The 24,348-nt window shown below is 39.9% G+C and overlaps 1 protein-coding gene across 1 annotated transcript in view; it reads left to right on the top strand.

The window, feature by feature from the left end:
• luzp1 (leucine zipper protein 1) overlaps positions 1-24,348 on the top strand; it is a 45,157-nt gene that overhangs the window by 13,353 nt on the left and 7,456 nt on the right. Inside the window, exons 2-6 of the mRNA XM_088433742.1 lie at positions 10,497-10,554; positions 19,774-20,141; positions 20,234-22,451; positions 22,875-23,431; positions 23,507-23,653. Coding sequence (XP_088289868.1) covers positions 20,019-20,141; positions 20,234-22,451; positions 22,875-23,431; positions 23,507-23,653 — 3,045 coding nt within the window. The 5' untranslated portion in view covers positions 10,497-10,554; positions 19,774-20,018. The remainder of the gene's footprint in view (positions 1-10,496; positions 10,555-19,773; positions 20,142-20,233; positions 22,452-22,874; positions 23,432-23,506; positions 23,654-24,348) is intronic.

Genomic DNA, 24,348 nt, shown 5'->3' on the forward strand with positions numbered 1-24,348 from the left:
TAATTCATGCAATGAACCCAACAAAATGTAAAGTTTTTATTTATTAAAGCATAATTTCTGTGGGAAATATTTAGACATCAATAATTTATGCTGATTTTTTTAAAATCAGTTTTAACGTAAACTTAACATTCATAGCTTGTGTATAACTTGCTTGAATTTCACAATTTACTCATTCAATCCCAAAAACGTATTTTTACGTATCATGAGTTAATTACTTTCAAGTGTTTGGGTCAAGAAGGGTCTAAAATGGTTTGACACTGAATACATTAAGTAGAATAAATAAATTAAGCAAATTAAGAAAGCATTCGTCTAGCATTATGCCACTTTTGCAAAAGGGCGATTTCACGATTTAGCGAATTTTCTCATTTATGATTTTTAAAATGAGAAATTCATCAAATGAATAATAACCAGTACTCATCCATCTCTAATAAGGATAAATGGTGATCTTTTACACAAATGTCAATCTACTCACTCTACCTTTCATACAGTTAAACTAACATAAAAACAATCATTGCCTCTTCTTTTTGTAATCAACTATACAACAAAAGTGCCGCCCAGGCCCATTAGCTCCATTAGCTTTTGTGTTGTTGTCTTTTGGATGACTTCCAGAACGTTGACCTTCACGTGGGTTTCACGAGTTTTTAGCTCAGTTAGGTGAACCGCGTGAGGGGAAATATGACACACACTCCTATCCAGGTCTCCAATCTGCAGGGCGGCTATCAAAATAAAATTCCTTTTGCAGATTATTTTACTTGTGATCAGCAAATATACATGTTCTAAGGGAGAGGAATGTTGGGATGCCACCAGGGTATTAATCACTTCCCTATCTTCTTTTTCCTCTGCTGCGTCTTTGTTTTCTATTAATTTTTTTTCTTCACCTCGTTGTGGACCTTTAACATTTCTCCCTTTTTCATGGAATTGTAAAGCAGGTCAATCCGGTTGACTAGTTCAAACGTAAAAGGAATTAAAATAATGGTAATGTATGAGAAAAGGGATGGGAATCATAAAGCCTAGCAAGATTATCATTAGGATCATGACACAGTGAGTGCGATAATGGTAGTTAATTCTGAAAAAACAGTCCTTACACCCATGGAAAATAACTAAATGTTGCATTTTTTTTGCCAGATATATGTTTTGCACATTACACTAATAAAAACAGATTTGAAAAATAAAGTCACAGATTTCGATTTCTGCTGGTATTTAAGGGAATGTAACCCCTTCACTGATAATGAAAAAAAAGACTAATTATACAATGACAGATTATTTAAAGAAATTATTTATACACCTAAAACTGTAATTGATGGCTTCACAAGTCCCAATCGTTTATTGATTCCAGTATTTTTGGACTATAAAACGCACTGGCATATAAACTGCACCAACAAAAATTGAGGAAAAAAGTTGCGTCCTATCGTCCGAAAAATACGGTGGTTAAAAATAATGTTTGTATATAAAATCATTTGAGAACATGTTCTCGCCTGTGCAAATTCGAAATGGGCTAACATTACGCATGAGGTACATTGCGTCATTTCAGCTATTAGATTTGTCATTTCCAAAAGACAGGCAAACTTGCGCAAGTCGTGACGGCAAGTGTCTGTGAGGACTGTTTTCTCCAGCAGTTTATCTTGGAAAAGAGGAGGTCTGTCTGGCAGACCCAAAACCACAACACAAACAGCTCATCGCTGCCTCACGAGACAACGGCCTCAGGCAGTCAACAGTGGTCAAAAATGGCAACGCAATAAAACCACTCGGAATAGATATTCTTGTCTTTCCTTACTTTTAATAAGAATAACCTTATTTGGTTTGAGAAGCTTATTGAGGGAATAAAAAAACCAAACTATTTTCATCTTTCTACATTCCTCCATCAGCCCATGTATTGGCATGCCTTGATTTAGGGGCTTTAATCAAGTGTGGTGCAGATGCTTGCAGACCATGACTGCTTGGCTATTTCCAGCACTTCTTTTCTGCTTTGTTATTTTTAAATTATTGTGTTATTTCGGTTCTGTCCAACTGAAGGCTGTTTTTCGGAACGTGCCAGCATTGCTTTTGAGGCTCGTTCTCACGATATAACCACCGAGGCCAAACAATCGCTGGCTACGGCAGCTGAAGAATGTGGAGTCTGGATGTTTTTTTTTTTGTGCTTTTCCAAATTTGTGTAAGTCCGTAATCGTTTACTTGCTTGATCGTTTAAAAGTAATGCATCGTCTTGTCGGTTTGGGATTTTCCTAGTGCAGCAAACATTCCTTCCTCAAGGTCATTTACTGATTTGCTGTCATAACCCTGAATGTGATAAACAAAGGAAATATTGATAGGTGGGGTCAAGATGACATCAATAACATTTACATGGTCCACTTTTAACTTATATTTAGTTGTCAACCCGGACCGTCTTTCCTTGCGTTATTGTTTCTGTCACAACGCGATCATATGAACAGGAATGAGTTTGATAAACTCTTCTAAAATAATAAATGACTGTAATCATTATCTTAAACCTGCAGTGTATTAATAATTAATTATATCAATCTATGTGAAGACACAAGTTGTTAATGATTTGACAAAGTAGGAAGAGATAAATGTCAATATGCAATAATATTCTAGGGTTGCAACAATCAAGTGATCGATAATTAATCTCAATTTGTTACTTGATTATTACATTTAAGGCTGCAGCCATTAGGTATTTTTGCTAAATTGATATCCTACAGAAAATTTGACTATATTATACCCGGACAAAAATAAAAGGTTTTTTAAATACCGAAGACCATTTAACAAATTTCCAACTATGCATAACGTTTGTATTTTTTTTTTTTTTATTGTAAATATTTTTTTTTTATTTTAACTTAGACGTAAACTGTACTTAGCAGTAGACTTTTTTCCTCTTAAGCCAAATTCCTCCCTGTAAGTATTCCCCATGTACTGAAATGGCACATTTGGGTCATTCTGATTTGTTAAAAAGTGATCTGTAGAAACGGCAACTGTGTCATGCTGTCACTTTCGACTGCTTTCGCCATCTTATACGGGCCGCTCTAGCGCTGCTAGCTGGTGGTTAATTTCTGCTAGACTGAGCTGTTAATACGGTATCCCACTGATGAATGAACACTGCCGAGTGTGTGCAAAGAAATCTTTTGATTTCCTGCTGGCCTCATCCAAGGTCGCCAGAGGAAGCTGTCCTTAATTTTTGGCGTCCTTAATTGGCGATAGAACGTCATTTTTAGAACAAGCGCTGATGACGTCGGGACTGAGGAGCAACAATTCATGGTGAGCTGACTGCACATCGTCAATGCGCAAATGAGTGAAATAAATCTTTCGCCGCCACATGCTGCCTGTAACTTCAAAATAAAAAGCGTTGAACTGAGGTAGTCGAATCCATCCATCCATTTTCGTAGCCACTTTTTGTATTAAAAAAATGCATGGAAAACAGTCCGTTTTGTACACTAACATTTTGAAATACTGACGTTTTTTGATTCAAAGATTAATCAACAAAATAATTGATTATAGGAATACAGCTGTAGCCCTGCTTCATTTCTCCAAATTTCTGCATCTGTTTAAATTTTTTCAATGATCTTATCATGTCAGATGCATAAACAGCAGCTATTTTGTTTCCTAGACGAATTTTCAAAATGTGTTGAGGAACTTCCTTTTCTTTCATAGCAGAAGCTGCAATCAGGCCGATACAGTATGTTTGTATGCAAAACAAGTTAATTATTGACTTCTCGATCTAGCCGGCATTGGTCATTCTCAGTTTAAGGTGCAACTTATCATGAGATAACGCTCATGGAGCTGCTGAAGGAATGTGCGTTCATGTGGACACATTGAGTCCCAGGAGGCTCACAGGAATCCCGTAACCCTCGCAGGTCCCTGAGAGGCTCATTTGTGCACTGTGGAACATTGTTGAATACCAGGCATATTTTATGATCCTACCTCAGCCCGTTTCCTCCGTTTCTCCAAGCGTCTGGGTTTATTTGTCAAGCCCGGCCAGTTTGAGCCCTGACACCTCATTCCTTCTCCTTTATATTGCAGTACATTTATCCGCAGCATGTGCGGACCTTAGAAGATTGCTGAGTTCATCAGCTTGTTAGCGGGATAGTTTATTGTACCTGGGTGTTCCTGGAGCCGTGACAAGCCAGTGTATAGAATAGTTGTTTTGGCCGCCTGGTCAAACACGGATATAAGTTGAAGGCTTCTGCTTCTTGTTTTTGCGTGCCTCAAAAACAACAAAGTAGTCAGTCACGTTAACAATTTAAGATTTATAGTCCATGTTATGGGATCGTTAAGGGAGTGATTTCCTCATTTGTCCTGTAGGCCTAATTAACTGAGCATAAATTTGCTGAGATTCAATGCGTTCCACGTGTATGTCATATTTAATAGCGTGACTATTTTTGGGCCATTAGAGATTCTGTTTTATAAGCGCTAGCCTAAAACTTAATGAAGCTGTTGTCATAATTTTTCAGTTTTTGTTGTTGATAACTGTCCTGTTTTTCATTTGTGAAACTTTTGTAAAAAGGCACAAAAAATGTATCGTTTACAAACAGTAAAATGAGAAACGTATGGCCAGCCCGAGGTGATACAAGGCACACAACAAATTTTTATCATTGAATAATATTAGGGCTGTCCAACTGATGGTTACGTTAATAATCAATTGAGCTGTTATTTATTTTGTCCGAATCTGATTGAAGATCAATAGAATTTCTGTAAATTTATTAAAAAAGATGACAATATTTCAAAATGACTGTAAAAAAGTAGACAAACATCAATTAATCCTGCTGAGTTACTGATCTGGACATGAGTTGTTTTTGTTTTTTTCCCTTATTTCCTTATTATTTTTTTTTTCCTCATTTTTTTATTTGTTAATTTATGAATGTATTTTTTTGGTTTAGAATTGAAATTGAGAATCGATAGGAACCAGAATCGGATGGAAGAACCGGAATAAGAGCCGAAAGTTATTAACTAATGTTATGTTTTACTTTTGAATGCGCCGAACTGTGTGCTCTTTATTTGGAACAACATAAAACATTTGTACCACATTTGCAAGGAAATGATATTCTGGCTCCACTTCAAATGCCCATCTGAGCGTCAATTGGCTAATCTTAAAAGCAGCCATAGCCTTTAATAGAACTACCGTGGGTACTGTGGAAAATTATGAAACACTTCTTTGTTGCTTTTCTTTGCTGTATCTGTGAATCCTGATCTGCAAGTACAGCAAAAAAACAAAAACAAAAAAAAAAACAACAGTGTACCCTGTCATCATTATTTGTCGTCAAAGCCCGTCTGCAGTGTTTAATATCGTGTATGTCTTGTTTTCACTAGCCTGCCCTTTCATTCCAAATGGGCCCCCCTTCTCCTCTCTCTCCAGGTGTGTACCGGGCCAAAGAATGCTGCTAAATTAGCGCTTTATCTCTCTTTGGCGAGCGAGCCGCATCTGCGCTCCCAGCCATGCCAAGCATTTCAGACACAATTGACCTTAAAAGGAAACAATAGCGGCCTATCAATTCTGCTCTGCCAGTCAAAGAATGGCTCGCTCCCGCATGGGCAGGGTCCGACTCGCGCAGTAACAACAGCACAAGGAAGTGCTTGGCAGATGAACTTTGAAACTGAAGAGAAATGGTGGAGGACACTAACACGTGGTGGCTGTTTATTTTATAGGAGTAGATCAGGGTTAGAAGATAACATCCAAAAGTAATATAAATATTTTATTGAGATTTTTATAGATATATTTTACACCGCATACACCATATTTATGCAGTATATAAGCTGCATCTGCAAAAATTTAGCAAAAAAACTTTTTGTCACCCATGGACCACACTGGATTATAAGGTGCAGATCATAACATCAGATATTTATGCAAACAAAGAAAAAAATTGCATATTAGCCGCACTGGACTATAAGCTGCAGGGCTCAAACCATGAGAAAAAAGTTGTGGCTTATACAAAGTAGTCCGAAGAATAAGGTGTATGTGTGTGTGTTATATATATATATATATATATATATATATATATATATATATATATATATATATATATATATATATATATATATATATATATATATATATATATATATATATATATATATATATATATATAAAAACATGCAGGATTCCGGCCCCCGAGGACTGGAGTCCAGATATATATATATATATATATATATATATATATATATATATATATATATATATATATATATATATATATATATATATATATATATATATATAAAAACATGCAGGATTCCGGCCCCCGAGGACTGGAGTCCAGATATATATATATATATATATATATATATATATATATATATATATATATATATATATATATATATATATATATATATATATAACCGGGCAGTCGTGCTAATTGCTTTTTTTAATTTATAGACCATCATTTTACCAGTCCAACCCACTTGGGAATAGCTTTTCCTCCATGCGGGCCCCGAGATAAAATCAGTTGAAACCCTTGCTCCAAACCAGGGGTCTCAAACTCCAGTCCTCGAGGGCCGGAATCCTGCATGTTTTTGATGCTTCTGTCATTAACTCACCTGAATCAAATTATTAGCTCATCAACAAGCTCTGCAGGAGCTTGAAAATTTGAATCAGGTGTGTTTAAGAGAGTAGTATGGAAAACATGCAGGTTTGCGGCCCTCGAGGACTGGAGGACTACAGATCGTTTAGAGTCCAAACGATTACTCGATCATCAAATTAGTCGATTATTTTGATCATAGATAAGTTGTTGATTAATCGATTAATTTTGACAAGTAGAAGACTTTTAGTTTTGATCATGTTTTACTCTTGGTTGATGCAGTCTACCCCTTAAGTTCAACATTTCCTGTTGCATAAATATACAGTGCTATGGTAATAGTCCATGCAGCAGCACTGCGAGCGTGTGTGTAACGCTTAGCATGTTTTTGTGGCACAAGGAGAGCTTGAGGGCTGTTAGTCATTAGATATTAAGACTGGTTCTGCTGGTTTACAGTCGAAGTTGGAAGCAGTGAATGGTTTTCTATCTGACAGCTTGTCGACCAAATTGTCGCTCCACCTCTCCGCTGTGCCGGAATGCAAATAGCAGCAGGAGTAGGAATGCTGTTCAACACATGAGAAATCAACTTTCTCGCTCTGCTACTCCCACCTCCTCTTTTCCTCCTTCTGTCTGCGACATTCTGGACCTGGACTTCCTGTCTGTGGCCGTCCTTCTCCCCTCGGCGCTTGTTCTTTCTCACCCTGGTCCTCGCCTCTTGCAAGGCATCCTGTCCGCTTTGTTTGACTTGAGCATTCCTTTCCTCCTCGAGCAGACAAAACAAGCCCAGAGCTCTCTGTGCTGCAACCCCCAGCGCGCGCGCGCACATACATATCCTGTTAATCACTCAGGAAATGGGTGCCCGTTCAAACGCCTGCCCTGGAACCCCGGATGGAGTTTCAGGCCTTGAAGGTTTCTCCAGCCCCGTTCTTTCGCTCGTCCACATTTCCCGTTTTGTTTTGCCCGATGGGACGCCCCGCGTCCCAGCAGACACTCCTCTTCTGCGCTTCATCTGAATCCAAGTATTTTGCTCGAAAACATCCACCTTCGATTGAGGTTACTTGCTGCTTGGCAAAATTCTATTGGTTCTTTCTGATTTTGCCAATTGATTGGTTCAAACAACGTAAGCGCGTTACAGGAAATTTGTGTGAATAAAGCGGTCCAGATACTAAGCCCGATTCCAAGATGGCTCACTCATTTTTCAGGCCAATTTCAGGTCAAGTCGTGGTCGTGCATTGTATAAGGAGAAATTGGCAGCTTCCAATTATGTGAATGCATTTCTAACAAGAAATGTATTAGCTTGAAACACTGACAAATATTTGATCTTTTTTTTCCATCTTGGTTTCTTGTCTCGATCCAATGAAAAAGACATTTGCATGTTTATTTTTTATTTAGTTTTCCCTCAGTTTGTACAAATGGAAAGGTTGTCTGATGCTTGCCAGTAGTTGGCAATGTCATATTGTCTAGAATAGATCAGTGTTGCTTAACCCCCCCCCGTAAAAATATTTCCCCCCCCCCCAACCAGCCCATTAAAAAAAGAAAGAAAGATAGATAGATCAAGTTTTATTTCCGACTAGTCTGCTGGAAAATTACGTTACTAATGACAATTTGGAATAATTTAATACTTAAAATAAAGCCATACAGAACTTTGCAAGAGGCAAAATAACTTTAGCTGGCAATAAGTTGTTTCTTGTTGCAATCAATTTGCTCTTAATTTGAAGGGAAAATGTAATATTCATGACATTTAAAAGAAATTCAATATGATTCACTGATACCTGCAGAAACTCTTAAAATCTCGCATACTCCCTGGGTTACTAGTACCTGCTTTTGAAAACTGCTAATCGAGATGAATGGATTTAGTCTGAAGCATTTTTTTTAATGTATATTAAGTATCTTGAATAACTATCACATGCAACCACTATGCTTATTTGAACATGCTTACCTTTTAGACACTTTCAGTTTATAGACAAAAGCAATGTCAAAATTGAAATCAAATGTTTGCTATTTCAGGCTCCAAAACACACTTGTTACTGTGAAAATCAAAACACAGAGCTATTTTTAAAAAAAATCAGAATTCAGTGGCCTGAACCTCCCCTAAATTATCTATGATAAACTTGACACCAAAAACATTTACCTACATAATCTAAAAGATAGGCATATCTGGCCTTTATTAAACCGTAGCAGACATGACAGAACAAGAATAAATGATATTCCCAGAATGATAAATGTGCAAGAATAAATCTTTACAGCATGTACAGACACATTTAAGAGCAGATCTTCTCCTGGGAAAACAGACTGTGCTGGTATTAAAATGTCTGCTAACTGTACCTGCACCGGCTGGATTTGCAAAATTTGTTTTTTATCAAATGAGACTCAAATGTTAAAAAATATGAAAATGTCTCATTTGAAAGTCCTCCAAAAAAAAAAAAAAAAAAAAAACGCTCAGTACCCTAGCTTAAAATAACAAGATTCATACAAGTCTGCAGTTATTCCAGTGCTTGTGTAATATTTTGAGAATTTGTCAAAACATTACATTGGATTTAACCACTGTAACATAATGTTGGGCAGATGCAAATGCTTTCATATGGATTTGCAAAAACTCAAAGGCTGTTAAATGTGTTCACTCTGCTCAGTTTTTCCATCATCATGTTGTACTCCTTTAGAAGGCAAAATTAACAGCTCCAGTGATCCAATTCATTTCACACGGAACTCTTATCAATCAATGAATCGATTAGCATTTTCCCTGCTTAGTTTTTTGCAAGTATATTCATGCCCCAGATGGAACACATTTGTTGCATCAAAGACTTCTGCTAGACTGTTTATAAAAAGACTTTTGGCTGCAACCTATGTTTTAAGTGAACAATTTATGATGTACTATAGTGTTTTATCATGCAGTGTGGAAAATCCCGTTTTGCGGCAAACTTTCACAACAATCCGATGACATTTCGTATCCCTTTTTTCACTCAAGTCGGAAACAGGTCGGAAATTTGCACGATGGCAACAACAACGTGGCGGTTTTGGGTATTAAAAAAAAAAAAACTGTACGGGGATTTTGGAGAATGTCTCACTTTTGAGATCCACAAGAGTAACACAAGGATACCAATAAAGGAAGAAAAATAGGCAAGCCTTTGCAAGTAGTTTAAAAAAAGTATAATAATACCATACAAGTCATTATGGAAGTAATACTTCCTGTATCGGTCCTTAAAAATATTTTGGACTTTCTCTAACCAAAGACTAAGAAGAATACTGCATTCATATGAAAATAGCAGAAAAATCACACATCAAAACTTTCCTTGAAATGCAGTGGTGGTCAGAGTTTCACAAGGTGTGGGCATGGCCACCACATAGCTCCGCCTCCATTAAGATTTCCTGACCACACATTTTGACAGATGGATATCCAACATCTTTGGAGAAACGTCATTTTTTTTGTACTGTTCCATTCAGTTTTTTTTTTTTTGAGCTCCCAATTTTTACTATTGCTGTAATTTGAAGTTCTTCCGTCTGCCTCGTCTTTTTTCCCTCCACACTCATCCTTTTAATTCGGTCCAGACTGCTGTCTTAAATCTGGATTCTCTGTGCTTAACCAAACATATGGAATGCTACTGTAGTGGAATGCTTGTCTTCTGCGATGTGTGTGTGTTTGGAAGCACTCAAGAGCTTCTTGGGTCCTTGTTGATGATGATGATTATGATAATAGTGTGCGTGCGTGTGTGTGTGTGTGTGTGTGCGTGCCAGTGCCTCCCCAGAGAAGTGAATAGGGCCTTGTGTTGCCGCGGCCAAACATGGCTTGTCTGCTCATGCATGAGTCTATCGCAAAGCCCACAAAACACGTCTCCACTCCCGGGATGTTAGTTTGACTCCATCACATACCCTTCATTCATTCCACTCACAGATCAGTCTGAAGGTCAAATGCAGGCACGAGCAAAAGGTGCTCCTTTGAAAGACCGATAAATTTCATTTTTGCTAACCACGTTGTTTATTTGTTTCCATTCACAGGATGGAGACTTTGGGAAGAGGCGCTTAACATGTCACAGATGAAGGATGTGTCTGAAATGTGAGTTTTATCTTTTTCCACTCATCTGCAGTTCATTAAGAGCGCTTGAAATGTCAGAATTAACCTTAGATGGTGCTGAACTTGTTGCATGTGGTAATCCTGCCTCTTGCTTTTCTTTTCATGGCCCAGTTCATTGACGTTTGTTGCAACATTTCCTTAAATGTCTGTAAGAGGAGAACAGCTGAGCTAACCTTGTTTACGCTTATGCAAAACAATTGGCACTAAGTAAAACATTCAGTGACCCTAGAAAAACGAAAAACATTCAAATCTATGCTACATGGATTCGAGTTCCATCAGGCCAATTTCTTTGATTGAAAATAAAAACGATTTTTGACTCATTTATATTGTTTCCATTTTTTTTAAAGGGTGAAGACATTCAATGCTTGCTGTTTATTTATCGATATATTCTGCACTTTTTTTTGCTAATTCAGTGTCCAATAATGACTGCTACTAAATTTATTAAGTACTAAATTAATCAGTTACTATAGGTAAGTAAGTATTAAAGTCATGAATTACTTTTGTATAAAAGTAATCAATTATTATAGCATTTAAGTACCTAAAGTCATAGATCACTTTCATACTCAATTGCATAAACAAAACAAAAAAATAAAAGTAAAAATAAGTCTTAGCGATTGAGTTTGTTCATATTTCTTTTTTTTTTTTTAATGGTCATTGACATGACCACATTCACTGCATTTTGACTTGCTCTGTTGTCAAAAACAGCAAATGAGTTAAATTATTCACCAGTCAAATGACTTTTGATCTTTGATGCATCAAATGAATAAGTTAAATGAACCACTATGAAAATCATTTAGGCGTTTTTAATCCCAAACTTAATTTTTATAAGTCTTGTTGTTGATATTTTGGATGAGCGAAAGCGTCAACATTTTGTATCTTAAAGGCTGACCATGGAAAATAGATTGAGATTATCAGAGTTTACCAATATAATTAATCCGTGTACTGTATATCGGTTACACAAATTCTGTTCTTTGTTTTTTTTAAACCTTGCCCCAGTGTCTCTTAGTATCTTGATTCCGCATATTTACTTGAACTTCCTTTGGCCATCCATCCCCCTTCCTCTTCATCCTCCTCATCTTCATCTCTTCGATGTGTTTCCTGTCGGGCATAAACGCCGGCGCCAAACTTCCTTCCCTGTAGCCTTGAGTTGTACACAGGAGTGGCACACTCCACTGTACTTTTCATGCAGGCTATACGGATCAAGGCGCTAATGTGTTTGTTGGTGGCAATAAGCACAATACGGGGGCCTCTTCCCTTTTACATGAACTATTCTGGATTCTCCGAGTTGAATACATGACATGATGTTGCTTCATCCTCCCCCTCCCGGCTGCACAAAAAGCCTTACACATTTGTTGTAAACAGAGCACGCCATGTATCAGCCGTGCCATTCATATCAGCTGGCAACATGTAAACACAATATTTTTTAGGTTGAGAATTACAGTGATTACATTTCAAACTCAAGGAGTGGAATAAGGAGTTTTGCGTTATTGTTTGCTGTTGGGAATTTTGGACTTTGCCGTCATTCTACCGAAGTGAACTTCAAAATAAACACCCTAAGTAATACATGAAAAACAATGCAATGGCCTGATCGTTTTGTAATTTAATTACAAACGGAGTACCGGTTGTGTTCTGATTAGCTTGACATGTTCAAGTTTCCGGTAGCTGTAGGTTACAGGTTATTCAAAAACCGAAAAAAAAAAAGAATAAATACAATTACCGTATTTTCCGCACTATATGGCGCACCGAATTACAAGGTGCACCCTCAATTAATGACATATTTCCAAACCTTTTTCATATATAAGGCGCACGCTCAATTCATGACGTATTTTCAAACTTTTTCAATCACAATATAGTAATACTCAAAGTAATAACAATAATAACACAAATAATAACTCTAAACTCTCAATGGCATAATAACTCAATGTCAATATGAGCAACCTTGTTCAACTGTAAACACACAAAAGAAACAGGTAAAGCTTACTTTATCATCTACGAATCCCACTCAATATTAATCTATATATAAGGCGCACCTGATTATAAGGCGCACCATCAGCTTTTAAAAAAATTAAGGCTTTTAGGTGCGCCTTATAGTGTGGAAAATACAGTACAAAGCACATAAAGACTACACACTGGGTTCACACTGCAGCCAGAAGTGACCCAAATCTAATTTTTTTGCCCCTATCCAACCTGTATCTGATCTGGTAAAGCCAGTGTGATCGACACATATTTGCCATTTAATAAATCAGACAGGTCACATACAGGTAAATTTTTTTTTAGAAATGTCAACGGCTTCGGATTCCACAAAAAATTCGGAATTGAGCGTTAAGCCCTGCAGTATGAACCTAGCCAGTGCTTGGAAAAAAAATGACGCCAATCCTTATATGATTGCAATGACACTTCACGTGGCAAAAAACAAGCCTTTTCCCTGGGGTCATTCACCCCCCCCCCCCCCCCCCCCCCCCTTTCAAATAGGGGGGTAAGGTTTCGTAATACTTCAGTCCATATTGTTTCTCCTCTATGTACGTCATCACTTTCGCCTCCCGCAACTTTTCCTCCTCCTCCTCCTGATCCTCTCCTCTGCCCGTCGCCGCTCAGCAGCAGCGTGCTGCATTCCTGCCGCAGTAATCCACTCAGTCAGCTTCCTACTCTGCATTCTGCGGCCTCGCACTCATCCTCTCTCTCTCTCTCTCTCTCTCTCTCTCTCTCTCTCTCTCTCTCTCTCTCTCTCTCTCTCTCTCTCTCTCTCGCTCCACAGCCTCCTTGACTTGCTTTTTCTCATGAAACTGCAATAAACATCTGACGCCAAAGTGCGGGGAGGGTGAAGAGGAACTAAGCAAGGCAGCCAAGTGGAAGGTCGAAGGGAGGGTGTTAGAGGTTGGACGTGTTGGCAGTGTTAGCGGTGTCGATCCAAGTGTCATGATGCTAATCCCCTATCCGATGCATCAGATTTACAGAAGTTATTGGTAGGGATTGAAACGCCACTGAATTTCCATTGATGGATGATGGTGAACTTCAACCATTATGAACTTTTGTACCCCAACCCACGTCATATTTTGCTGAAGTAGGTGTTTCATATCGCTGATATAGCTCAACTTCCCATAGCTGCTGCCATGTTATTTTATTTTTTTTTTCGACAAGCGCTTTTCAAAAGGTGAGCCCTAAGAAAAACATGAATTGGCAAATTGAATGAGACATACAGTACCAAAACAGCCTCATGCTAAACATGTTAGGATTAAAAGAAAATTCTCTTGCAAAACTCTTACTAATGCACAATTCTAATCAAATAAACCCAACAACCATTTATTTAAAGGTTTGATTTATTAAAAAATATGTCTATCTATATCCGATGAGATTGACGCACCCTTTTTAGAAACTAAAAGTCTAAGTTAGAGCAAGGCAACACCGATGTTTAGTAGTCAAGGAGGCCGATAATTGATATTTGGAGCTAATCTTAATTGTCACTAAAGACAAAAAATATTGCCTTAAAAATACTCCAACTTCTAAATCTGTTTAAATGCTTAAGTAATTTTTTCTTGAACAAATGTTCTGGTTTGCATTTGTTACAATATGTATATTTTTTCGGAAATGCTACCTAATGTAATTTTTGGGGACATGTGAATGTATAAAAAAGAATCTTTTGACTACTTCTCTATGGTTTTCCTGACCGATGGAAATGAGGTGTTCAATGACCCGCTGTCATCCAAATCGAATCGGTTTTCTGTCGAGACATTTCAAGCACATGCATACTTGACAAGTGATTTACTGGCAGTTCCTTCACACTCATTCTTCCAGCACATCTGGGATGAGTGTGCTCAAAAGTACGAGGGGGGGGATAAACGGATGTGAGGTAGCGGTTTCACCATAAATCTCTTTTAGCGCTTCGATAAGCCTGCTAATGCATTTGTACGCTCGGTGGCAACTGGTTACTTTTTTCCCCCCCATTCTGGCCGGCCAGCCTCGCAGATGTCACTGACACTCCGCGAGCCTGTTCTACAAATCAAAATAAAAGTGAGCACGTTCACATCACTGTTAAGCTCCAATGTGTATGTATGTGCTTATTCTTTATGAGTCCCTGGCTCAGCTTTCCCTGTCTTACTCGCTTAAATCACACCGACAGTTTGTCGACACAACAAGTGTCATCATGTTGCCACGCAAAAACATTTATTTTTCATTTCGCGCTTGGATCCCCGCTGCGCGTTTAGCTGACATCCGCCGATAGCCGAGAGTGCTTAAACAGCTGTAAATGTACAGTAGCTTTAAATAGCCAGCCAACGGCGCTGGCAAAAAGTTATGTCGTAATAGTTAGAAAGTAATAAATAGTACACAAGGACAAATTACATCGTAAAAATATTATTTTTAATACGTTTCCGTCACGGCTGCGAACCTGTGTGGTCTTTTATTTTTAGAGTTCAGTTCAGTCACTGTGCTTCACAGATGTAGTACTAGTATGAGAGATTATCATCTGATTGAGGGAAAGCCGCTCCAAGTAGAAAGTGCTGCAAGTAGAAACCAAGCGAAACTTCTGCTGCAGGCTTCTTTTCGCCGCAGTGAGTTTCAGCGCAATGCAAATGCAGAAAAAATTTGGTATTTTGCAACGGGCATTTTTCTTTGTATGGGGCAGTAAGAAAGAGGGAAATGTTTCAATGCATGAATTTCACACTGCTGGGTATTTTTGCACATGAAGGTTCCTTTTAGAGGAGTTTTACTGTACCATACATTACTATATATAGTATATAGTTACTATTTGGTCATCGAAAAAAGTTGCAAAAAGTTCCTAAAAGTTACTATTGTTACAATTAGTTATATAGTTTTTAAAAAGTTCCTAAAAGTTACGATTGTTGCGATTAATTATATAATTTTTATTGGCTATATTACCATATACTATATTACTATACTTCCGTATACAATATAATTACATATATGTTAGCTCTATAGTTTCTATTTGATAATCGACTAGTTGTCGATTTAATCGTTGCAGCTCACCTTTCCATCGGTTGCTCCAATTTCTAGTAATAGAGATGAAAAACAGCTTCAGTTTCAGCATGATTAACAAAAACGCGCCCACCTCAAGTAACGAGCTCCGTGACGTTCTGCTTAAATGCACGGCGGCCTTTAATTTCTTTACCGATTTTCAGTCAGAAAGGCTTACATGACTGCACAGGAAACGACAAGCCGAACATTATGGGCTGCCGCGTTTCACTTTCTTGGAAAAATGCAGGCCAAGCACCAGCTCGCCACCATCTTGTGGCTTCCATTGCTGCGCCAGCATCTCTACACACACATTCACAAGGACTAACTGGCAAACATCCCGCACATGAAGATGCGGTGGAGCTTATTTTGCTTGGACTCTTTATTAACCACCATCTTTTAGGCAAGGGAGTTTGGAACCCATAAGTTGCTAATGTCAAGTGCAAGAGAGACAGATTTTTTTTTCCCCTTTTCCCTTTCGCCTGCGGTGGGGGGAACAGAATGTACGAGAAAGACAGAAGGCAGGGAGGAAAGAGTGGCTGAAGCCCTAATGATATGGTGTGTGATTGTAACTTTGGTGCGTGCGTGTGAGAGAACAAGAGAGACACTCAACTTTCCAATAAGTTTTATTATCGGGCCCCCACCTCCTCTCGGGAACATCAATATCCGACCTGTGGTACCTTTTATGTGTTTCGATGAGTCAGAGCCCAGTTGAGTTTGGTGGAATACACTGTAATGTATCAAAACGTTCTAAATTTGGAATCTTGGTTTAACATTCCACTTACAGCTGGGGAAAGCAACTGCGGCTCTTAAAGCCTAGCCATGTTGACTTTTCTGTTACCCTTGCACTGCCGAAATGAGGTTTGATTTGTTTTTGGCCGCTTTCAATTTTCTTTTCCGAGCCTGTGTTCACAGTACAAGAAGCCGAGACGGGGTTGACTTTTATTGCGACGTGTGAGCGATTAACATTAGTCATACACTCATTTAAAGCTGCAATTGAAATTAATTGGATGCAGGTGGTGCTAATGTCAACACGACAACAATGCGACTTAAAAGTTGGGGTTTTTTCACGGGGTCGCCTAGAGCAGTTGTTCTCAAATGGGGGTGCATGTGTTTCTGAAAGTATGTGAAGACACTATGACAGGGGGGTCAAACTCGTTTTAACTCAGGGACCACATGCAGGAAATTCTTATTTATTTTTTTTAACACTTCACAAAATAATCTTGCGGGCCAGATTAAGCCTCCCGGTTTGGCTAGAATAGGCTTCATACCCCTGCTTTAAGGGGCGTGTGAGATTTTTGCAGGATTTTTGCAGGTACTGTCTCAGCTAATCAAATTTAATGCTGTGAAAGGAACAGTACTTTTTTTTCAAATTAGGAGCAAATAAATTGGAACTTGATTTTGACCAATTACGGTGACTTCTTGCAGCATTTACTAGCTGTAGGGTCCAGCGATTTACAAAACAATATTTCAAATACAAAATACAATTCACCCCAACAACACGCAAGAGATAGACTCGATTTCAAATAACAAAATTCTCCAAATAATTTACAGCCACACCTAAACAGGGTTGTGGCAGAGGACGATAAATCTTCAACACGATGAACCTATGTTACATAACGATATTCGGCAGCTCAATTAATCAACACAAACTTCCTTCACATGAGACTTGTCAGTAGTATTAGCTAGCATAGTAGCCATAGTAACGCATAACACTTTATAAATATTATGATGTGAGATATTATGTCTATATCTGTTCATTATTAGTAGTAGTAGTAATTGCTGTGTGAAATGCTTTAGTACATGTGGAAAGCTGCCAGAAAATGGACAGCAGGACGAAAATTGGCGGATTTTAAGTACACTTGGTCCAAGCCACTAGCTTCTCCCGTCATGAATGCAGCTAATGAGGGCCCAGCCCCCGTGATAATCACGCTTCAGGTATGTTGATTGGTTTGGCAGAGGTGGGTCCTTGCCAGAGTCATTTTGCACGCGCCACTGCCCATAAAAAGCGCCCCCTCGGCCGTGCTGGTGTGCGTGTCAGACAGAAATGCTGGGGAGAGGTTAGGTAGGGAGGAAAAGATGCCCGCAATGAAAGAAAATACACAAGATGATGAGATTATTGCTCCTACGGACTTGTAAATGATGCCTAGATCCCTGAAAATGTAAAATAAAAACATGCAAATAAAACGACCTCAACAAAGTTATATATATATATATATATATTTATTATTATTATTATTATTATTATTATTTTTTTCCCCCTGCTGTCCATGTCCTGTTATTTCCTCTAGCGCTCAGCCGCGTGCCGCTCGCTAAAACCGCCAGACCTCATGAAAGTACAGAATAGTTGGAATAAAAGGCTCTCCTCATCACGGCGCTTTGAGCTCGCCATTGTGCGTTCAGGAGCGTAATCGGTGCCAGATTGACTTTCAAAGTGCTCCGTTTGGTGTTCGACAAGATGTTTAATAAATTGTGCTACGACTACTTTTTTCCACAGCAAATGAAAGGTTGGAAAGTACATAAAGTCGTGCGGGAATAAAACATGATGGCAAATTGGTGTGTGTTTACTGCTGTACTTGATTTTACTTTTCTATAACAGTGTGAACTGTTTTAAAAACATCAAACGGTCTTTATTTGCAGTGGTTTGCACCCTTTGAACACAACTGAGGGGAGACACGAAAGAGAGGTTTAGGAGGAGTCGATAAGTGATGATGTGTGCAGATGTGTCCCACCCTCAGGCTGATGTCCCTCCCTCGTGGTCAATAGCGGCGCCTACTTAGCAAAATGAAAGAGAGAATGAAGGGGGCGTAATTGGAGCAGGAAAGCCCACCACCTGAATCATGCATGAGACAAAAGCTCAGACTGTTTGATGTGTGGAGCTTCTGCTGACAGGAGGCCTTTTGTGTGCTAATAATCGGTGTCATGCTTGCGTCTACGTACTCTGGACGTCTGCTGTGGTGAGGTCAGAACATCTGATGCCCCTTTTTTCGATACACGCTACCCATTAACGCTTTTCCGTCAACAAAATTCCAAGCAGAGTTAGGGGACGTGAATTGTATCTGACAAAAAAAAAATGCAATTTTAGGACTTACTTGGCTAAACGAAGAAAAACTTATTTTTACTTTGACTTGGTGTTAATGAGACACGACTGGGCAATTTCAAGCTACGGCTGGGCAATATGGCCAAGAAATCAAATCTGAATTTTCTTCAATATTCTGGACGTTAGGGTTTCAAATGAATTTAATGGAAGAAATAAACACAACAAACATTTATTTCAAGGATAATACTTTAAAAAACATATTTTTTCACTTGCTGTCGGCTGAATCTGACATCACCTGTGCTCAAGGCTCAAGAAATGGCCAATCATTGCTCATCTGTTGGTCTTGTGATGTTCATGAACTGAACTGTGATTGGTTGGTCACATTCAGCACATGCAATGTCATTTCCAGTTGACAGAGAAAAAAAAAATTAAAAATATTAAACGTAAGGGAAAAATCATTTCATCAAATGAACCTATTCAATTCTAAATTAATTGTTAATTGCAGCGATAGAATAAGTGATTAAATATTTAAAAAGTGATCACAAAATGTGATTTATCGCATACAACATATGCACTTGACTTTATCACATAACGCACCATTATTAAATAATGTGATGCCACAACATGATTCGTGCCCACTGATGCAATCCGCTTCTTTGCATTTTCTTGTGCAACATTATAAAGCAGACTGAGTTGACTCTTGTAATATTACCTCAATCTATGATGTTGACGTTACTGTGATAATGGAGTATGTGTGCAGTTAGGGGTTGTGTATAAAGGCTAGTGTTATTGAGAGATGCTGCTGTCAGCAGAAACATGCAGGCGAGCAAAAATCAATGTCGGGGATAGCAGAAGACAGACTGTGTGTGTGTGTGCCTGTACAGGCATGTCTAATCCCCCATCCATACTAGCAGACCCCCCCCCCCCCCCCCCCCCCCCCTCCCACCCATCATCACCATCGACACAGTTCCTTGTAAAAGGACAAAGCAAGGTGAAGAAATGAGCCTGGTGGTTCAACAACAAAAGAAAAAAATGTATTGTTGTAGAGTGTATCTGATCTGTTGTCCTCCGTACAATTTCTGTTTTGATCATATTAACATTTGTTCCATTGTATGTATATCCTCTGTAGTTTATGTCTTACAAACAACAAATGTCTTACAACAAATGTCATTTTTCTTCTCTCTCTGGTACAGGTGACAGATTCATCTTCTTAACGCCAAGCTGACAAAACTTCAAACTCTTAAAGAACCACTTAAAAAAGTGGTAAAAAGTGCAAAGACGGATCACTGATAGATGCAAGCCACTTTCACATTGGCCATCATCCAACAATCAGATTGACTTGATATCAGCATAACACAAATGTGGACCTCCGCGAGTGCCCAAATTACCTGAAGAAAACCCAAGACGCTAGAAACGCAACAAAAAAGACTTTGAAGCCATGTCTGATATGACACATCGCCACCTGCGGCACAAGCTACAAAGTCTTAGTAGACGGCTTGATGAACTGGAAGAAGCCACCAACAAGCTGCAAAAGTCTGAAGATGAGTTGCTCGACATTCAGGTTAGTGACGGTTGGCTGGTTTGTAATCATGTTTGCACATCACAGTCACAGCAGAGAAATGGTTGAATCAATGGGTAATCTCTCCCTTACAGGACAAGATCATCCAGGCAGAAGGGAGCAATTCATCATTGCTTGCTGATGTGGAGGCCCTGAGAAAGCGCCTCTTAAAGATCCAAGGTAAAGATGAGGAAGTACGCAAAGCGGAAGACCTCTGCCGTACTGTAAGAGAGAAACTGGAAGAAGAAGAAAACCTAACGATGGAGCTGAAGGCCGAGATTGAGCATCTACAGCAGAGGATGACCGAACTGGAGAAACTGGAAGAAGCTTTTGGGAAAAGCAAGTCAGACTGCAGCCAGCTGTGCCTCAGCCTCAACGAAGAGAAGAACCTCACCAAAAAGCTCTCAACTGAGCTGGAGTCGCTCAAAACACGTTTAAAGGAAATGGAGGTGTCTGAGGGGAAACTGGAGAAAGCAGAGCAAATGTTAGCCGCTGACCTGGACAAATTTAAGGGGTTGTGCCATACCTTTGAGAATGAACATAAGAGGATACAAGAGAAACAAAAAGAAGACGAGAAGATCATTCTTATGCTCACAGAGAAACTGGAACGCCTTGGCATGTCTGTAGATCCTGGCCATGCTGACTTCATGAGGTCAAGAATTGAAGAGGAGCTGTCTTCCACAGGCATCCACACCAGTAACTTGACTGGACGCAAGAAGAGCCTGGACTACAACATTGGCCTGCTGAATAAATCTGAGAATCAAAAGAACAGCGGTCTTGCGGGCTCACCTGAGGAGGACAACAAAGTTAAGGAGTTGACTCAGGAAGTGGAACGGCTTAAGAACCGTCTCAAACAGCTGGAGATTGTGGAGGATGACTTGGAGTCAAAAAACGGTGAGCTTCACGAAAAGTTCCAGATGGAACGCGACCGAACTCGCCAACTGAGCGAGCAGGTGGAACAGCTTAGGACACAGCTGTGTAGTAAAAGTGGCATCGGAGCCCACAGAACTAGTAACGTGGATAAGCAAGGCAACGGAAGTACTAACATCTGCCCCAATAGCCCTGCCAAACACCTGGAAAATGGCAAAGCTGAGAACGAAGAAATTGTGAAGGGAGGTTTCAGGCAAGAGAAGCCGAAATACCGCAGCGCTGCATCCATCACTGAGCCCAGCTCACCGAAACACAGGAGCAGGGAGCTTTCTCCTCAGCACAAGAGAGAAACCAAGTTGAGATCTAAAGAGCTCAGCAACTCGGAGGAAAGTCCTGCGATATCCCTTAACAGAGCCCTCAGCCCTGCGCATAAAAGTAGGAGGACACCCAAAACCCCAAATACTCCCATCTCGTTCGATAACGGGATAAAAGAGACGAGCAGAGGAACTGAGGAAAAAGCATACAAGGGAACAATGTATAGCTCTTCAAATACACCGTCCAGTGATATGAAAAAAGTGTCTGTACTCAGTCGGTATCCCCCAGCGGCGAATGACCAGAAGCCCCAGAGGACAGCTAACAGGCAGAGTGATGGGGACGGCAAGAAGAGCAGAATAGAACAATTTTCAAAATTGTATGGAGGTAGTGACAGTGAATCAAACAACTCAGATGTTGTACCGGAGAGCAGTACAGCCGTTACCGAGAAGGACGCAGAACTCACCTTGGACCAGGAATCTATAGACCAGGTTCAAAATTCTTCAGCTGTCGTCTCCAGCCTGTCCAAGGCTAATGGATCCTACAAAGCCTACAAATCCAACGTCAATCAACTGCTGCCAAACGACCAGGGGTCTGAGGGTCATTCCTCCGCTTCAGAAACAGAGTCTACTGGCTCGCGGCCCTCAGAACCAGAGACCCTGAGTGAAACGACTACTACAACTCAAAGCAGTAGAACTGCAACCTCGAGATATTCTAGATTTGCCCAAAACAAGGAACCTCATTCTGAAGTTTCCTCATCCAGGAGCTCGTTCGACGAAGAACTCCACAACAGACCACATTTAGCGGAAGGTGGGGGCACTACGTCATCCGGGCTGGAAATCCAGCGGGTTTGCAGTCCACGCGAGGCGCTGAGGTCAAAAGCGGTCATCAAACCTGCCATCGTTGAGTTCGACAGGAAAGAAATGATGATTTCCGAGCCCTTGCCTGCCAACGGCAAGCCGAGGATATCCAGCAAACCCGTGTTGACCAACACCAGTAAAATGACCAGCAGTATAACATTCTATCCCAATGACCCGAGCTCCTCCCGAACCAGCAGCCGCAGCAGCAGTGTGTCCAGTGAGCCCTTGTCTGCCAAGGAACGCCACACTTCCACCAGTAACTTTGTCATAGGTAAGTTGACCAGCATTTTAACGTTGTTTTAACGTTCCCAATTCAAAATTTGTTTTATTGGCTTCTGACTGAAGTTCAATAGTTAGTGAAAAAGTCATTTTTGTTGTTTCTGCAACTATCTCTGCGAAAAAAAAGTTAGGTTGTGCAATGGTAACTTGACCTGAATGGTCTTTCTTATTTCTTTGTACTTTTAGCAATCATTTGAAACTTTAAAAATAAGAACATTTGGACTGAGCAGCTGCTGTTGGCCACAGCTTATCGTGACGTGGTTTTATTTTTGGTTTGGTTGCTCTATGAACTCTGAGTTTTTATGAGTTTTGTTGATTGTTAGTTTGGGTGTCAGATATATTGTTAGATAAGAAATTCACACACCCCCATACATGTACTCAGATGTCATTTATTTCTGCTTCTTTTGTTGGACAGGCCCTAGTAGCGAACACCATGGTAGCGTCTCAATCCCTTACGAAATCTCCATCCCTAAGAGCGAGATCACCATGCGGTCAAACCCGGACCAGGACCCTAGAGCGGTCAACCACAACGATCCCTCGTCCAAGTCGAGGCTCCACAGCACCTCCAGAGTGGAAACAGCCACGAGGCACACAACCTACCAACACTCCACCTCTACTGACCCCAACGAGTCGGATTCGGCATTCGAAAGCTCTAATAGCTCCGCCACCTTCACCAGCTGGCAAAACCAAAGTCATTTGCAGCACTCCCTGGAAGAGCATTTACCGGACGCAAAGAATGTAACCGTGAGAAGCACCTGGAAGAACAAAGGCACGGCATCTGACGAGAAGGGGAGACGAAGAGCGGGCGGGAGGGTGATTACTGATGGGGGTTCTGAGGATGAGGCGGAAACCGCAACCACATGGAGGGCTTATCTGGCAACAACAGTTGACTCTGAGGACTCTGCGAGCCGTGGGCCCAGAACTGGCGGGATCGTTTCGGCCCTAAGGGCAGCCAAACCATCCCCTGCAGATGTAAGGCCATTTCAAAAACGAGGAAATTCAGACAAGATGTTGTTGGCCTTGCCTGATTCCTTTGCGCCGTTGCAGATGTACAAGCGCACCATCGAAAAAGAAGAGGAATCGGCGCTCCATCGTGGCGGAAGCGCGAGGGAAACGGGAGCCCTGGGAAGCACTGTGCCCCACGCGCCCGTCACCTCTCAGTCCTGGAGCCGCTCGCACTCGCAACGACCACAGGTACAACTGATGACTTTAGATATTCTGATTCGGATCGTTGCTAAAAACAAAAATATATTTAAGTGGATCTACTTTCCTGTTACAATTTGTAAGGGGAAAATTGGAAATTTGTCTTAGTGTATATATCATGCGACCGCTTATCAAGTGGGCTCCATGACTGCAAAAACATGTCATTCTGTCAGATTGATAAAATAGGCAGAACTGGGAAAGAACTTTGTGTTTCCTTAAATGAAAATAAATATACAGTACACTGGAAGAGAAGCATTTATCATCGTTAGTGCATTTTATCCAAATATTTCATGTAAGATTAGCGCAGAGGATTATTCATTTATGGATGTAGCGTCGCATAGATGGATTCGAACTGAAATCTTTCAGAAAACAAACATTTCATATAGTAACACGATTTGCATGGCGAGGAACTGGCAGTGCTTCTCAATTATATTTTGCCAAACCCCCCTGAGGAAACAAAACTTTTTGCGCCCTAAACTTGGCATGCTGACTGTATAAAAAATGTTTAATTATCCTAAACCTGTTTTCTTTTTAACATTAAAAGAAAAAAGCAATAAAATGGAGCATTCAACAACCGTTAATTATTTTTTTGCAGTGTTTATACAGGTTACAGCTTAGTCTAAAACAGAAAAAAATAACCAAGTGCATCAAAGCGCCTGAAACAATAATATAGGAACATTCTTGAG

This window comes from Hippichthys cyanospilos, chromosome 14, assembly GCF_059441005.1.
Source record: "Hippichthys cyanospilos isolate Australia breed blue-spotted pipefish chromosome 14, RoL_Hcya_1.0, whole genome shotgun sequence".
Lineage (NCBI taxonomy): Eukaryota > Metazoa > Chordata > Actinopteri > Syngnathiformes > Syngnathidae > Hippichthys > Hippichthys cyanospilos.